The sequence below is a fragment of the Mobula birostris genome, chromosome X, assembly GCF_030028105.1.
Source record: "Mobula birostris isolate sMobBir1 chromosome X, sMobBir1.hap1, whole genome shotgun sequence".
NCBI classification, from domain to species: Eukaryota; Metazoa; Chordata; class Chondrichthyes; order Myliobatiformes; family Myliobatidae; genus Mobula; species Mobula birostris.
The window spans coordinates 8447444-8464779 of record NC_092402.1 but is presented as its reverse complement, the minus strand read 5'-3'; the positions used below and the strand labels follow the sequence as shown (position 1 = coordinate 8464779).

General features: G+C 42.6%; 3 protein-coding genes across 4 annotated transcripts in view; all 3 read right to left on the bottom strand.

Annotated features, from left to right (window-relative positions):
• Nucleotides 1-202: 202 nt before the first annotated feature.
• On the bottom strand, nucleotides 203-3782 carry hoxb7a (homeobox B7a). Its single transcript, XM_072249099.1, has 2 exons — nucleotides 2959-3782; nucleotides 203-1024 (listed from the first exon to the last, which is right to left on the bottom strand). Exons 1-2 carry the CDS (start codon nucleotides 3356-3358, stop codon nucleotides 789-791), a joined length of 636 nt encoding a protein of 211 aa, XP_072105200.1. The 5' UTR covers nucleotides 3359-3782; the 3' UTR covers nucleotides 203-788.
• An 826-nt stretch (nucleotides 3783-4608) lies between these two features.
• hoxb8a (homeobox B8a) lies at nucleotides 4609-7674 on the bottom strand. 2 transcript variants are annotated; one of them, XM_072249095.1, is made up of 2 exons: nucleotides 6236-7674; nucleotides 4609-5296 (listed from the first exon to the last, which is right to left on the bottom strand). In XM_072249095.1, exons 1-2 carry the CDS (start codon nucleotides 6660-6662, stop codon nucleotides 5019-5021), a joined length of 705 nt encoding a protein of 234 aa, XP_072105196.1. In that variant the 5' UTR covers nucleotides 6663-7674; the 3' UTR covers nucleotides 4609-5018. The 2 variants fall into 2 exon arrangements, with proteins under 2 accessions (XP_072105196.1, XP_072105197.1); XM_072249096.1 differs by having other exon boundaries at nucleotides 4609-5293; nucleotides 6236-7673.
• Nucleotides 7675-17046: 9372 nt separating this feature from the next.
• Nucleotides 17047-17336, bottom strand: part of hoxb9a (homeobox B9a) — a 2445-nt gene continuing 2155 nt past the window's right edge. Inside the window, exon 2 of the mRNA XM_072249092.1 lies at nucleotides 17047-17336. This exon is cut by the window's right edge and continues 37 nt beyond it. Within this exon, the coding sequence (XP_072105193.1) occupies nucleotides 17132-17336 (205 nt within the window). The 3' untranslated portion in view covers nucleotides 17047-17131.

Below are 17336 nucleotides of genomic sequence, written 5' to 3'. Positions count from 1 at the left end.
GGAGGAGAGGAGGTTTTTGTTTATAAAAAAAACACTCGAGTATCAAAATCCGGCATGGAGGATGAATATTCTAGTTATTTTGTTTTTTTTTTGTTTATGACTCTAAAGCCAACCTCTGCGTTTCTGTATTACTTTGTTTTAATTGATTATCGGTGAGCGTTAGCGTTGCATTAAAGCACAAAACTTGGGAGTGGAAGGCATATTAACGAAAAAAAATGTCCTTATTTTATTCCACGGAACAGTTTACATCCTTCATGGTAAAGCGGGTAAACTCAACCAATATAAATGGTCCATTCTTAAATATTTTTTTTCCTTTTAAAAAGAAATGTACAGAGAAATGACCTTCAACACGTTCACCAGAACACCATTTTATACGGGTCGCACGTCAATGAACTGTACAGGGGTTGTGGCTACACACAGCTCCTTATTAAAACTATACTTACTAACAAGAAATTACATCATTACAGTAACAAATATAGGTCACTGACATATTTTTCCCTTTAAATACACGTGGTAAATTAATGCTAATTACAGTAACGGTCAATGCACCACATTAGAAAGCCTAATTCAAATTACTATATATAACTTGTACAATCTAGACTCGGGTCAGTCCCCCTATCTGTACAATACAAACTACAGGTCGAACAGTTACAGATTTAGGTAGTATTTTGTTTCAATGTTAAGAAATGCGGAATAAATCTCCCCATTTGCTAAAAAGTCATTGATAACGCTCTAAGATTTTCAGAAGGTTTTATTTTGTTCACACACACCCCCACCCACCCCTCCCTTTATTCTTCTTGTTTTTCTTCGCTTGCGTCAGTTGGGCTGGTGGCCTTGCTCTCCTTCTTCCACTTCATCCTCCTGTTCTGAAACCAGATCTTGATCTGCCTCTCAGTGAGGCAGAGCGCGTGTGCTATCTCGATGCGTCTCCGCCTTGTGAGGTACCGGTTGAAGTGAAACTCTTTCTCCAACTCCAGGGTCTGGTACCGGGTATAAGTCTGTCGACCCCGCTTCCTGTCCGAGGCTGGAGACGCCGACCGTGTAGGGACACCGAAAGACAGAGCGAAGTAGAGAGAGAGGGAGAAGAAAACAAAACACACACACACAAAATCACTAACAAGGTACCATCGGTCCTTTAAAAGTATAATCAACACCACCCTTCCAGCACTTGACGTCTGTCACTAATTTCAACATTTTACCCCCGAATTGACAGATTCAGTATATGGCTCGCGGAAACTAACACGACTTCAATCAATATAAAGTTCGCGTTGATGTGTAATTTGAAAACTGGACCAGTTGTGTTCATTATTAAAGACAATTTACATTGTCTCAACGGCACCAATGGGTCTGAATGGTCTGCCGTGGAATGCAATTCAGAAACACGTTGATTTAATTTTCTATTTTACAATTAGCTTTGAGAAAGGTTTTTTTTAACAAAAAAAAACCATGTGGAGTGGCCTTGAGCTATTGATGAATAATCTTTGTACTACATCGTCAGCGCGGTCTGGATTTCTGGATTTGGTAAATTAATGTTATGTAACCTGAAGCCGACAGGTAACTAGAAAATGGATACAACAATTTGGCATGAAGCATAGCATTGTGGTATAGCCCGTCGCCACGTCTGTGCTGGAAGGGAGCACATTCTAAATTCATTATCACGACAATAGAAAACACTCATAGATCGGGCGTTTGAATGGCCGCTCAAGTATAACACCGGTGCTAAGATGGAACCAAACACCCCCCCCCCACTCCACCCTTCCCCATCAATATCCCACCCTAGTCCTACAACCTCCCCACCCTCAACCAAATGCACGCACATACCCAGACATACGGACACAATCACTCACAGACAGAGAGAGACACAATTGCACACACAGACACACACACACACCCTCACACAATAACTCACATACATACACACAGACAGACAGGCACACAATCACACACATAAAATGCACACAGACACAATCACACACACACAAACACACACACAGACACAATCACACACAGAAACACACAATCACACACATAACACACACACACACAGAGACACAATCACACACACAAACACACAAAACACACAATCACACACATAACAGACACAATCACACACACAAACACACAATCACACACATAACACACACACACAGACACAATCAGACACAAACACACAGGCACATCACACATATGCACATACACACACTGATATTCACACACACAATCACACACATGTACACAAACACACACACACACACACACACACACACACACAATCTCTCTCTCTCTCTCTCTCACACACACACACGCACGCACGCACCCCTCACCTTAAACGTTACACATAAACACTCTATTAGTTTCATGGTTACTTCTTTTTAAAAACTCTTTTAAGTGTATCCCACATAATTGAATTTATTCGAAAATACTTAAAAGGTTTTCGTCTGCTATTTCTTGCACGCCCCCCTGCCATCCCTCTCATCATAGCTACCCCAACAGTCCCCTGCAAACCCTACCTCTTCCAACCGCATCCACAGCACCCGAGAACCGGAGACAAAACTTTGAAGCCAAACAGAATCGGAGCAGATTAAGGGGGATTAAACAGAGATATATGTTTATATTTTTTTTAAGGGAGATTTGAGACTCACGGGGATATTGTTGGTTCATTGTCTTTTTTTAAAACTGGGAAAGAACAAAGGTACGAGACAAAAAAAATGTTTCTTTGAAGTGTGTTGCCTTGTTTGTATTTCAATGGTCGCTTACCCAACTCTTATTTTTAACAAGGAGGCAATATAATCTAAATCAGTGACTTAATTGCTGGTGGGGGTAGACCTTTGAATTTTATACCGCTGTTTAGTGAATGCCATGAATGAGTGTAACACCCTCCTGCCATAAAGTAATTCCCGGTCCCTCTAAGAGGTCTCGTTTTATGAGACTCCTCTTTTTTTTTCTCTCTCCACATACCTGAGCTCTTCATCCAGGGGTAGATCCGGAAGTTCTCGGATTGCGGGTCTACCTCTCTCTGCTCCGACTTGCTACAACTCTGCTTGCAGGAATCCCCGGCGCCGCACATCATCGACGAGATATTGTGGTCGAACGAGGAGCAGTGTACGTTAAAAGAGTTCGCATTGAGGCCATAAGGAGACGTGTACATGGTCGGGGTCTGGTGGTGAAGGCTGTTGGCGGTGCTGTAGAGACCCGGTACTGTCGCTGCGTAAGAGGCTGACCCAGAGCCGTAGCCCGACCGCTGCGAGTTTGAGGCAAAGGCGCAAGAAGTTGTTTCGGAAAATACCCCCGTTGGAAAAACAGAAGTTCCGGCCGTATATTTCGAAAATAAAGCATTCGCATAGTACAATGAACTCATAATTTGGTCGGTGATTTGTAGGCCGGGACGTTTCAGTGTCGGTTTTACGAGGTACGGTGATATATTACGGAATTAGAGTCCAGATTTACACCAAAAGAACCCCCTTTTTCCTCCCGGCGCACGTGACAGCGGCACGTGACTAGGCGGACCAATGAGGATCAGGTTACCCATTGCTTCCTTGGTTAGGATTTTGAAGAAATATTCTCCCAAAATATTTTTTTTTAAAAAATCCTGCGTCCAGATAACAATGTAACTAACTTTTAAATATAAGGCGGGAAGTAACCGGCCTTCAGTATAGAGGCTGGATTGATCGATCATTTAGAAAAGGAATGAAATGAAATCGATTCGCTTTCTGCAGGTTGGAGTCAGATTACACATTTGTCAAAACAGCATTTTTTTTTTGGCCCGTTTGCATTCTAATAAAACATAGTATAAGTTCCGATAATCGATGCCTATCTTAGTATCAGTCCCAGGTTGAGGACAGCCGCGGTAGAGTCTCTCTTTCCCCTCGGCCTCCACCCCCCCCCCTCCCCAGCAGCAAATTGCAACGGTCGGGCAGACACAAACAAAAAAAAATCGGCATATTGACCACAAATATTGCAAAGCGAACTGCAACTTGTTCCCTTGAAGAGGGAGGGAGGGGAGGATTTGGCGAGCGCAAATGAGGCAAGATAACTCCAAGCATTAACTGGAGGCTCTAATAAAAAAGTCACTGAAGACAAATCGAGTCAAGTGTGATATCGATGTTTTATTGATGTTTTAATCTGCACTTTTCAATAACAGTATCCATCTACCCTATCTGCTTATGTTGTCTCTTCCGGCACGGCGCGCATATGTATCTATATGTATTTTTTTTCAAATTTGCCAAATCTTTCATTCAAAGAAATTTCCTTTAAAAGGGACTTTAAAAAAAACAGCGCTGTTTTCACAATCATGTATTTCAACCCCAACGCCCCAACCTCGCGGTTAATGTTCCTCTTCCCGCAGCTTGCACGTCCTAACAATGGTCTAATTTTGTGTAAAACGATAACGCACCACCGGTCCTTACAACCCCCACACCCCCCAACCCCCTCTCCACAACCCCCCCACACCCCACACCCCCACCACCCTTATAAATGAAATTCGCGTTTACGGGTAGAAATTCTCATAGGTAAACCCCAAGAAATATTTTTCCTCCGGGTTTCGTTCCCCCCCCCCTCTCTCTCTCTCTCTCTGTCTTTTAAAACGGGTTTTGCTGATGCACGTGCCGGTTCGGAGAAAACATATCTTTATTCTCTCTCTCCCTCTGTATAGAAACACACCAAAGCCGTAAACAGTAACACAAATCTAAATCGCTAAAGCTTAAGTAGGCAGCTTCATGTTGTCGGGAAATTTAAGCTAATAGCCATTAGCTGGTATATAGTGCACACGGCTTAAATAATCTACACTGGTATTTCAACACACGAACTAACACAATGCCCCCCAAAGAGCTTCACTTTAAATACTTTACAAGAACTCACTTAAATAACTAGAATGTTACACAATGTAAATGCTTGGTAGAAAGTTGAAATGGTCCTTTTAGTCTACAGTTCCGTACAATATCTTGTACCATACAGTAATCAGTAACGCCTGTCCCGCATCTCACGCCCGCACTTCGCTTCTTTGTCAACGCATCGTCATGTTAGTCATTTCCTTCGTCTTCTTTCCCTTCCTTATCCTTCGAGCTCTCCTCGATCTCGGACTTACTGCTGGGGAACTTGTCTTTGTTGTTCTCCTTTTTCCACTTCATTCTCCTGTTCTGGAACCAAATTTTGACCTGCCTCTCGGTCAGTCCCAGAGCGTGCGACACTTCGATCCGGCGTTTGCGGGTCAGATACGGATTAAACAAAAATTCTTTCTCAAGTTCCAGTGTCTGGTAGCGACTGTAGGTTTGCCTCCCTCTGCGCCGTCCTGCGGCTACTGGGTAACAGAGGAAAGGGGTGAGAGAGAGGGGGGGGGTGGAGAGATAGAGAGAGAGAGGGGGATAGAGCAGAGCAAGTAAGAGAGAGAGAAAGAAACGGAGAGAGGAGAGAAAATGAGAGACAGAGATAGAAATAGGGCGAGTGAGAGTGAGAGACGGAGAAGCAGAGAGACAGAGAGAGACAAGAGTTAGAAATGGAAAGAGTTAGAAACACACAGAGAGAAGAGAGATAGAAATAGAGCGAGAGAGGGGAGTGAAGAGAAGAAAGACAGATAGATAGAAAGAGAGAGAGATAGAAAGAGAGAGAGAGAGAGAGAGAGGGGGGGGGGTTGGAATAGAAGGAGACAGAGAGCAAAAAAAGGACACAGAGAGAGAGAAAGGGAAAGAGTGAAAGAGAGAGAGACGGAAAGAGAGTGAAAGAGACAGAGAGAAGAGTTACAGAGATAGAAGGAGAGTGACAGAAAGAGAGACAGAGGAGAGAGGGAGAGAGGAAGATAAAGAAAGAGAGGGGAGAAAGAGAGGGAGAGAGAAAGAGAATGAGAAAGAAGGACAAACAGTCAGTTTCCGTAATTGTTACACCGAGGCTACCGAAACAGGATTCAAACACTCCCAAACACCATTCAATATCTCAGGAAGAACTGTGCCATAAACTAGTAATAAAGCCGCAAACGGCGCATAAAATGCTACACTTAAAAACCGCCTTCAGGACCATTAAAGAATAAAGCAATTTACAAGTACTGAAGTTTAGAATCATAAAACGCTAAAGTTACTGTGTGTGTTTTTTTTCTCTCTTTATTGGCTCGGGAAATAAAGCTGCACTGCGTTTCTAGTATGTGCGTGTCTGTCTGTGTGTGTGTGTGTGCGAGAGAGACTTCACCCCCTTATTCTCGCGTTCACCCCCTCTTTCTTTTTTAATGTCTTTCCAGCTCGCGTCTCACCTTGCGGTCGCATCCAAGGGAATAGCTGCGTCGGAGAGGAGCTCTGCTCGGAGTTCTCCGCCTCTTCTCCCAGGCTGTTCGCCGCCGACTTGCAGTCGGGGTACTGGACCAGTTCGGCCTCTTGCTGGGCGGCGAAGATCGGCTGCCTCTGCAAGGCATCGTAACCGTAGAAGCTGCCGGGATCCCCGTGACACGTCACCGCACACGGGTTCTGCTGATACGCAGAGGTGGAGAGGCTGGCCGCGCCGTGGTGGTAGAAATCCTGAATCTGACTGGGATGTTGGAAACTTCCCCCGCTGCCGGGTCCATAAACCACGGTGGCTCTGGTACCCAGGTCCTGGCTGAACCCACAGTCATAATAATTGGGACGGAGGGTGTCCCCGCTTTTATACTTGGAAAACAGCGAATTCACAAAGTATGAGCTCATCTGGAAAGGACTAGATCTGACTGCTGAATGGAGAGAACTTGGTGTTGGGTAAACAAACAAACACGCCGAGGATTTTGTTTCTAAGAAAATTAAGCCTTCATGTTATTGATCTGAAAACACGGTATCCCGGTATCACATCTTCGTGAAGCGGTTCACTCATAAACAGTTTTCGGTCATTTACTTCCGCCCAAATGAGTTGTTTCATATTTTGCCGTCTCTTTCCATAATAATTTGCATTTATTAGCCCAACCACGTCCTATTGGCTTTGCTTCCTCCGTACGGACACTGCGCCGCGTGAAAACGGAATGGTGAGAGAGAGGGGGAATGAGAGAAGGATACAGAGAGAGAGAGTGAGTGAGTGAGAGTAAGAGAGAGAGAGAGAGAGAGGGGGGAATATGCGGATTAATATATTCCACCATGTTCATTACCGGGATATCAGCCGCTTTACAGCGGATGAAATACATACGCCACCAAAAGATTGATAAGGGGAAGTAACTGTTCTGTTGTAACAGAGTGGATGGAGAGGCAGACGTTAATTTCCAAACCATTTAATGAGAATATGCGGCTCTTCCAAAGGTCAGAGTTACATTAACAAGACACGGAAGTACAGTAGCAAACCCAAAATCTAATTACCATCAACTTTGGACCTAATTGCTATTTTTCCTCCCAAGTTATTGCAGCATAGCCGCATGACCGGCAGTACCCTTATGCAAATTATTTGGGGATTCTTCTTCTGAAAAAAAAATTATGTTTAATCATAGTGAGGAGTTCTAGTGGTATTTAACAATTTAATGACCCGTTATCTCGTTATTAATAAAGCCTTTTATCTGGTGCTTGGACGGGGCCTGAGACAGTAACAGTCAGCTGAGAACTATAGGGAAGAGATTAAGGAACTGCAAATCGCAATAAAAACGCAGTCTGCTATTGTTTATAACGCACAGTGAACTGCAGTTAGTGTCTTTATGAGACGCTCTGTGTGCAACAGTGACATATAGGTTTTCAGAAGTGGAAGGTATGTTATTTTAAACAATGAACTTGCACACACGTGCTGCAGATCTATGCAACGATAATATTTAATATAAGATGCAATTAGGGAGCAGTTCCTTATGGGCTCGCATTATAGCTTGTAAATTTGTTCTCACTGAAGTTCTTTTAGTCCCCAGCTCAGACGCGAGGGTTTCCTGCCGTCGCCAAGTGCAGTGAGTCCTAATAAACAGCTCAGTGAAAAAACAAGGGAAGGCACGAACCTGCTCCGAAACAATTTAACTTTAAAACGTTATTTAAAAAAAGCGTGAAGAAGAGAGAGAGCTAGAGACTAAATGAAAAATTATTTACAAGAGTTGACACTGCTTGCTGAATTCCAGTGGAGACTTGAGGGGAAACTGTGCTAATCCTGGGTCATATATATATATTTTTGCACCATTATTTGCCTTTAAACTCAGCAATGGTGAGGTACATTGAACCCTTTGCTAATTATTGTTAAATGTTTTTATTATTTTTTTTTTGTTGTTGCTGTTGCTTTGACGATTGGCTGCGAATTAATTCCAGACCCCTTCAAACTGACGCCGAAATACTTCCCAGTCCAATGCGCAAAATACTCCGTTTGGTGGGGAAGTAAGCATTGAGTTCTGCAGATTTGGTAGAGCTGAGATCCCACTGCAAACAGCCCAGATTGTACTGCTATTCGGAATTGCCCGTGTACAAACACAAGTCTAACACAAATTAGCAAGTCTTCTCGCTCTTAACGCAGTTTAGAAGTCATATAAAATATAACATATGAAAGTAAAACTTTCCGGTATCAATTCCATTACAACTATTCCAGATCATAACGTTTATTATTTATTAAATATATTCATTAAAATATTTCTACCGATTTTCTACTGTTTAACAGTTCGCCGTTTTCCGATCTCCTATCAGTGATGTCTAAACTTCCCCTCTATAGGAATCTCCCAGTATATCTGGACATCAGAAGAAAATCCAAAAGCTATAAATTTCGATTCTATTCTATCAAAGGGAAAACACTGTAAATCCCAAAGTTCTTGGGCCGGGAAACAAAACAAAAACTCAGTGCGTCCAAATTTACTATGTTTAACCAAATGAGATTTTCTTTCAGATACCACGTTTCATAACATCCGCCGTGGCCTGTGGGATATTGTCAGCTAATCGAACAAGGATTTCCTCGTGGAGGAAAGAAAAGCGATGTTGAAATGTATTCACGAAATGAAGTATGTAAAATACTTTTTAAAAAACTTTTTTTGGGGAAAGAAGCATTCGATTCTGAAAATACTCCCGTTTCAGAACAATAATTTGTTTTGAAAAGCAGTTGCATTAAAGTTACTTTCACGTGGTAACGATAAAAATTCAATTATTCAGTAGCTTATTTAAACCGCTTATCTTCGAAAGTTTGTCCTTTCCAAGTACCTGTACCTGACGTCTGCACGACTTAACTTTAGCCGACTCCGTCCTATTTCATAAGACTACAGGGCAACTTTCCAATCGTTACAATGTCGCTGCTTTTCATATTCAGCAACGCCTTTTGCTACATTGTGAGGTCATTATATATTCATTTTCACCCGCGACTTAACGTGAAATTTGATACAAAAATCGGAACAGATCAGTCGATTAACACGACAAAGCTCTTTTCAAACTTGCTGCTTAGCTACAGCACGATTATCATCAATGCCGCGAATTTCGCACAAACGATACCTGCTTCTTAAACGCGACCCTCTTGTGATTACAAATGGATAATTAGGTTAAGAATTTTAGGGCGTTTCTTTTAAAAAAAACAAACTCATATCAGATGACGGGAAAAAGAGTTCACAACTTGTGAATGTCCGGCCCGCGAACACCCACGTGATTCTTGTTTTATGATGAGGTATTGTGGCCGTGACGTGCTCCAGATAGTTTTTGGGGGTTGTTTTGTTAATATTGGGGATTCCTCGATATCTTGTAAGTGTTGTTGCTGTTTTTTTTAAAAAAACAAAACAAATAATTTAACGTCTCTCTCTCTCTCTCTCTCTCTCTCTCTCTCTCGCTCTCTCTCTCTCTCTCTCTCTCTCGGCAATGTGTAGCTTTTTTATGGGTTGGGTTCCAATTTGTCCGAGAATATTTTCAACAGCACTTGCTAAGTTTAGCTTGGAGCATTTAAATTTTATGAGTTTGCAAAAGGCAGACACACACACACACACACACACTCACTCTCTCTATCTCTCTCTCTCTCTCTCTCACACACACACACACACAACACACACACACACACACGTCCACGCACATACAGACACAGACACAAACACACACACACACACACAGACCCAGACACAAACACACACACAGACATACACACACATCACACACAGACACAGACACAAACACACACACAGACAGACAGACACACACACACATCACACACAGACACAGACACAAACACACACACACAGACACAAACACACTGTCCATGCATAATATTCATGCTAAACACGCACGTAATGGCTATTATATACATATTTAAAATCTTTCCAAGAAACCAATCTGCTCCTACCTAAATTGTTTACAGTTAAGTTTTCAGTAATTTCCGAAGGCAGTACCATCGCATTTACCGAGAGCGCTGGTTCCACGTACACCTAAACACTCAGTATCACAGCGAGAGTTGTCTATTATGGGTTAATGCCCAGACTTCAGTTTCATTTTCTGCTGATGTGCCGCTGAATCGCTAGACGGAATCACACAAATAAAACTCAATTAATTGTATATCTGTGCGCTCGAGCCGCCTTAATGGGATAAGCGCTGATAATTTAGCGTCTGAGCGGCACCACATAGGAGGGTAATACTGAAATTAATAGAACAGGAGCCTCCTGCACGAAAGGAGAAGACGTCCTTAAACTGGCTTGTCTGAAATGCAAAATCGCAGGGTTTTATTCGCACGGTGAACGGTGGTAGAAAGAAGCCGAGAAATGAACCATATTTACATGCAACGCCTTTGGACGTGCAGTAAGTGTACATACAGTGTGGTCCTAATTGCGAATTATATATCTGAAGTTATCCGTGTAAACCCGAATACATCAAAGAATATATATATATATATATATATATATATATATATATATATAATATGGTTGTTCTGAGCGCCTTTCTGTGTGTTTTTTCTCACTGCCTGACTCTGTCTTGCTCGAAGTATGGGCTGCGGACTATACATGAACCATCCGTAAATAGAGCGGGAGAATGAAGCAGAATACAAGATTTAAAAAACACACACACACACACACAATGATAAAAAAAAGTAATGCCAGAAACAGATCAGGGGCAGCCCTGATTCAAATGAAGCTTTTCCTCCTTGTTGATGGAAGGTCCATTTACAAAACTCGATTCAAAAGGACTGCTGTTTCCCCCCCGGCATTGTTTTCGCCTTGCCAAACGTTAATGCTTTTTTAAAACGTGAACGCGGCAGATGAATCTAAAATAGAACTGTGCAAGTCTTAAAATCCAGCAAGCGGTTCAAAACAACAGGAAACAACAGACGCTATCATTGGGCCTGGTGTGAATGAAACACGGAAGCCTGGTAATGCCTGGAAGAAATCGTCCTTGCCTTCTGGTTTATTTTTGCTTCCAGTGAAAACGTGTGGGTTGTTTTTTTTGTTGAATGGACGGCCGGCCATAATTCGGACGTGCGAAGCAGCCGAGGCTGGTTAAATGTGAGGACTGAAATTTCATTTAGAAACTAAGCATTCACTATTGATAATACCCACTTTTTTTAAAAAAAGAGCGTTCTTTAAGCAGGGAACGCAGCCAGCTATTTGCCCATTACATGCGTCGCTTTATGATAGGCAGTTGTTTGATGTGGATCGACTTTCTAAACTCAATGTCTCATGCCACAGACCGCCTGGTCGAAAATGACCGAATTTATTAACACCTACTAAAGTATCTGACAAAAAAATAGGCATAAATAATGGCACGCGAGTTACTTTCTCAAACAGCTTTCAGAGACAAATAGTGCAAAATGACCGATTAGAGCGAAGATTTTAATGAAGGGGAAATTCTGATATGCAGTGTTTTTCGTTTTACTGCGCATTAGGACTGATCGAGAAAGAGATGGCATGTTAGGAAATGTATACAAGTGCACAGGGCCATGGGTCTTGCATTTTTGGACTAACGAGTGGTAAAGCGCCACGATCGAGTTTAGTGGAACATTGATGCCACCTACTGGCAAATGGAGGGAATTTTCCTGGATTTGTGAAAACACACGGCGCAATATTGGTAAATATGCGTCACTGAGTGATGAAATCTGGAGGTAAAAAAGAAATCATTGGTCTTAAAGAATAGCGAGGAGAAATGTTTAAATTCTTTTGTGTCCATCGTGTTATGTAGGGGTGGGGATAGCCAATTAACAACATCCTGAATAGTATAGAGCGAATTGCTCACAGCATACATTCGTATATGAGGCAGTAAAGAAGAGAGGCAAGGAGAGGGAAGAGAGAAAGAACGCTTTGAAAACGGAATCGTCCCCACCTCCAAGACATTTTTTACTTTCAGAATGATCTGCCAGGCCTGTGCGCGGACTGTAAACACATTCAAAGACCTGGGGCAGACGTCTCGCCAGAATCTGTACAGCGCTATTTTTATTGCAGTAAGTTCTGGCAGCCACCAATGGTTAGAAAGTAGAACAAAAGAGGGCGTTGCTTCTTTAGGGTCTAAAAAAGCATGTTCTCCGCACTACCACACATTTCCCCTTAAAAATATATATATATATGTATATATTTTCTTGTGCGTATATTTCCCTTAGAAATAAAGTCACATTTTTAATACCTGACGCTCTCTAAATTTGAATTTAATTTAATAGGTTCTGAAAGTCTTTTCCCCGCACTTGCAGTGTTTGCTTTACAGACGTTCAATTCCTAACCTTCAGAAATTTATACCCTATAAACTTTTACAGCGGTCATATTATTTTATTGCCGCGCAATCACTGAATTTCCTATAATGACAGACAACTTCCTCACTCTTCCTCCTCCTCCTCCTCCTCCAGCGTCAAATACTTGCTTCTGTTCCTTTTTTTTTAACTCGCTCTTGTCTCTCGTGTTAACGAAAAAAGATATTAAAAATTGAAATTGCTGATATATTAGTGGTAATATACGACATACTGGCCTTTTAATAGTTTTTTTTCCCCCATCGACTCTTAGCAAAAGCTGCTTCAAGCAGCCACAGAACCACTTTCGGGAACAGTTGTTACCCCTCGACCGTCAGGCTCCTGAACTAACGGGGATAACTTCATCCACCACAACTTTGTACTGATCCCGTTATCTGCAGGCTCGCTTTCGAGGACTCGACAACCCATGTTCGCAATATTATTTATTTCTTATTTGTCTATCATTATCATTTTGTGTTTTTTCCCCCCTCTCTCGCTCTTGTATTAGCACGGTTTGTCGTCGTTTGCACGTTGGTTGTATTCTCCGCCTTTGTTCGCGGTGAGGCGTCTCATTCTGTTTCCTGTTGTGTTTCTCTGTATCTACAGTGAATGCGCGCAAGAAAATGAATCTCAGGGTAGCATTTGGTGACTTTAATCAGAAACTGACTGCGAACTCTGCACTAATATCAAGGGATTATAAAATATCGAATCCCAGATTCAATTTTCATTATGCCCCTAACACATCTGTAACCTTTACAAAGAAAAATCCTGAAGCTTTTAAGGTAACGAATTCTCTTTCTTTCCACATAATTATAAACAGTCTTCGTTATCAAGGTCTTGCAGGTAATATCCAGCAGAAATGTCATCTGTCCGGAACACACAATGGAAATCATTACCTTCATCACGGTGTTCAAATACATATTGCATTCTCAGAAGTTCTTTTTTTCCCCACATGCGGCCAAGTTTGAGGTTTAAACTTCAACCTCGAAGTCTGAAGCAGCACATACAATTTTCTTCCTTGAATACCCTCGGTTGAAATATCCTTCCTGGATGTTAGGGTGTAGATACGCATGGCAATTGTCACAGTGTCAACCCTGAAACAGTTTGGCTAGGGGACACATTTTGCGGTGGGTAATTAAATATATATATGGAAGTAGCAGCTACCAAAAATAAGATCGTCGAAGTCTTGAAGCAATTTACGTAGCTTACAATACTAACCTCGTCTTTTATACAAAAACTCGTGCATATTTATACGCATATTCCAGAAGTATGCATCTTGATATCATCTGTCTATCTATCTATCTATCTATCTATCTATATTTATATCTATCTATCAGTTCATTTATCTAGATACCTATATAACTGTCTATCCACATATTCACATTTATATGTATATATATCCATCTGTATTATATATTTGTATATGCATGTGCGCGTGTATCTGCGCATATATGTACTTATACACTATATGTGTATGTGCATGCACATATATATATGCTTATACTACATGTATATTCATGTATGGACATGCCAAGAGGCAGACTGCAAGCCAGGTTGGTGGTTGTGCATATACTGAGTAACAAGGAATTTCCTATTAACCTCCTGAAGCTGCGAAATGCATAAAAAGCTGCTTAAACCCTCTAAAACTGAGCAAATAAGGAGAACATGCCAATCCTTGAGAAATTTAACTCGCCTAGGTCGGTTGGCGGGGTATTACTTGCCGCCCAGGCCATGAAACGTGCAACTAAATCTTCAGGCCACAGAAGTAACGGTATTTTGCGTCCTCATAATTTATGTAAATTCTGGAAGAATGCGAACTGCACCTTGCATGAAAGAACGCGCTATTTTGCACTCGAATCCTTTAAGTCTATAATTATGTTCCAATCGCCGCGATACGCCACGGATTTTCGTAGTTAGTCGCTTGAGCTGGACAACAAAATATTTAAAGCAAACGAGGTATGATTGCGTTTTAATTGTGCCGTTCGTACTTCGCTCGGCGAGGAACTGAAACACGTCAAAAATAGAGAATTCTTCAGATCCTCTATCGATTTAAAAAAAAAATCACATATGGAGGGTAGATCCCAGTCTCTGAATGTCAGTTCTATACTGAAATCTTACAGCATCAATCTCGGATGGTGTTCCTTCTCCGGCGGAAGCGTTTCAATTTAACTTTGATGAGAGCAACACTTCGCCGTGTGTGTGTGTGTGTGTGTGTGTGTGTGTGTGTGTGTGTGTGTCTGTGTGTGTGTGTGTGTGTGTGTGTGTCTGTGTGTGTGTGTGTGTCTGTGTGTGTGTGTGTGTGTGTGTGTGTGTGTGTACGCGCGCGCCTTTTCTCTCTCTCTCTCTCTCTCTCTTCCCAGTAACTGCACGCATTTCTGTTTTTGTTCTGCTTTGTGCTATTGTACAGACGCTAACCCATTGCGTCCTCTGCGCTGGGGAATTTACTAGGGAAAAACTGAAGGACCGCATTATGCGACGTCCGGCAGCCTGACTCCCTGTCCGAAGGCGGTGACGTGATGCCCGACTATATTCCCCGTTGATTCATCATATCAGTATTTGCTTCCGTTGCGATTTTAAGAGCTGGCTTTCGTCGTCCCACACACACTGTCCTTGCCACCACCCCACCCCGCCTTATTTTCAGCCCTGTCCCAAAACTTATTAAAAATAGATATAAAGATACCGGTCGCTGCCAATTATTAGTAGTGCTGGCTCAGGGCCAGAGAAAGAATTAGAGTTTGGAACCAGTGGCGGGGGCAAGGCCCAGAAGAAGAAAAACATTAAGAGACGCGAGGTCACGCAGAAACATTCGATGTCTAATCGTCAGCTGCGCTTTATTCCGCGGTCCGCATCCCATACATTCATAAATTTCCATCTATCGATTGTGGTGTTAGGTGCACACACACACACACAGACACACACACAGAATAAAATCAACGGCTCGATTTTTGTTCTAAATCATTCACTGAATTCGACCTGTCACTGTTTCTAGCGTCAATAATATAAAATTACATTAAATACAGCGACCATGCGCTGCTGCTATTCGACAGTTCCGGAACACGGGGGTGGGAGAGAGGGGGGGAATAAACTAAAAGCTAAGACCATCCCGATTGTTTTTTTTTGGGGGGGGGGGGTGTTCATGTAAGATACTTGATTCGATAACCTCCAGTGTAAAATATACGAAAACGAAGAACAGTTTTTAGTTTTTTAACTCTGGCCCCACAGCGGACAGAGACCTAAAGATGGGCAGAAATGACCTATTTATCAATCCCCTTCCTTTCATCTTGGCGGGTAACCACAATCCGGGCAACATGGTCAGATACCTCCTACGCAGAACTTTGCGGGTAACTTTATTTCTCCCCCCCCCCCCGACGACCACCACCCTCACTCCACCCCCCATGCGGCATTCTGCTCCTGAAACGTTACGAAATCCTACATTATAACTCGTTAGCGTTTCTCCCCCGCCGTGTTCATCTGGCTTACCGTTAGTTTGAAAGCCACGTGGTTAAAGTTACCCAAACAAAGCGGGGCAGGCACCGGAGAGCGGCAACCACTCGTTTTAAAAATCCGGGCTTCTGGATTCTGCATATATATTTTTTAAAAAAAATACAAAATCACAACAAGGCCAAACTCAGCCAAGAGCGCTGAGTAAAAGGTCCACAAACTGCAGCTACATACTCACACTGCTTAAATAGTGATCACATTTCCATATCAGAGTGCATATCCTCAAACCAACGTGATGGGGGGGCGGGGGGGAGGAACACTAACGAAAAAAAAACGATTTGAAACGTTGAACCATATCCTAGACATACTCCGTGTTTGTAAACAACTGAAAGTAAGTCGTGTCAAAACAGTAAAGGATTAATACAGAGATATATATAGAGATATTTTTTAAAAAATCAACAGTCGTTTAAAGACGTTTTCTCTCAATAATCTTGCTCTGGAGCTCGGTGCGGCACCACGACCATTACCGAAAGAAGCACAGAAATTTTAATAATTTATAAACAACTTGAAGTTTCTTTAAAAACCCTCAAGACAAGAGAACGGAGAAGGAATAAAAGCGCGCTGCTCTCTCTCTCCCTCTCTCTTTCAGTAACAGAATGGAATGATGAGAGGAAGTCGTATTCCTTAATATCCCGCAATAAAATCTCTTACACGTGACTCTCTATTTCGTGAACGAATGCACTAAAATCTTCGAAATAAGACCCTTGGCATTCGGGCTATCCTTTGTTGTGGACGGATGGCGGATTTTCTCTGGACTTTACCACTCCGCCACCGAGGGTCCCAAGCCCGGCTGCGAAAGGAAGAGGGCTGGCCGCGGGACTCGCCAACGCCGTCCCGCAAAGCAAAAACCTAGAGGTACAGAAATCGCCAACAGAGGCTTCAAAGACCTCACCTCTGGGAGGGGATTGGGCTGCGCCTAGGGGACAACTGGAAAGTCTGGCCCAGGAGAGAGGACCCTCGGCGGCCCATGCCCCGGTAGGGCTGATCGTCTGAAGTAAGTGTAGGGTTTTACGGGTATATTGCAGTGGAAACAGTAACTGGCTACGCGCTGAAGTTTGGACTGAGCAGCTCGTCATTCGAACTCCTTCAGATGCTCCTTACTGAGTCTCTTCATCTTCATCCGCCTGTTCTGAAACCAGATTTTCACTTGTCTCTCAGTTAGGTTGAGAAGGTGCGCCACTTCGTGTCTCCGCTCTCTGGTGAGGTACATGTTGAACAGAAATTCCTTCTCCAGTTCCAGGGTCTGGTACTTAGTGTAAGGGCACCTTCTCTTCCTG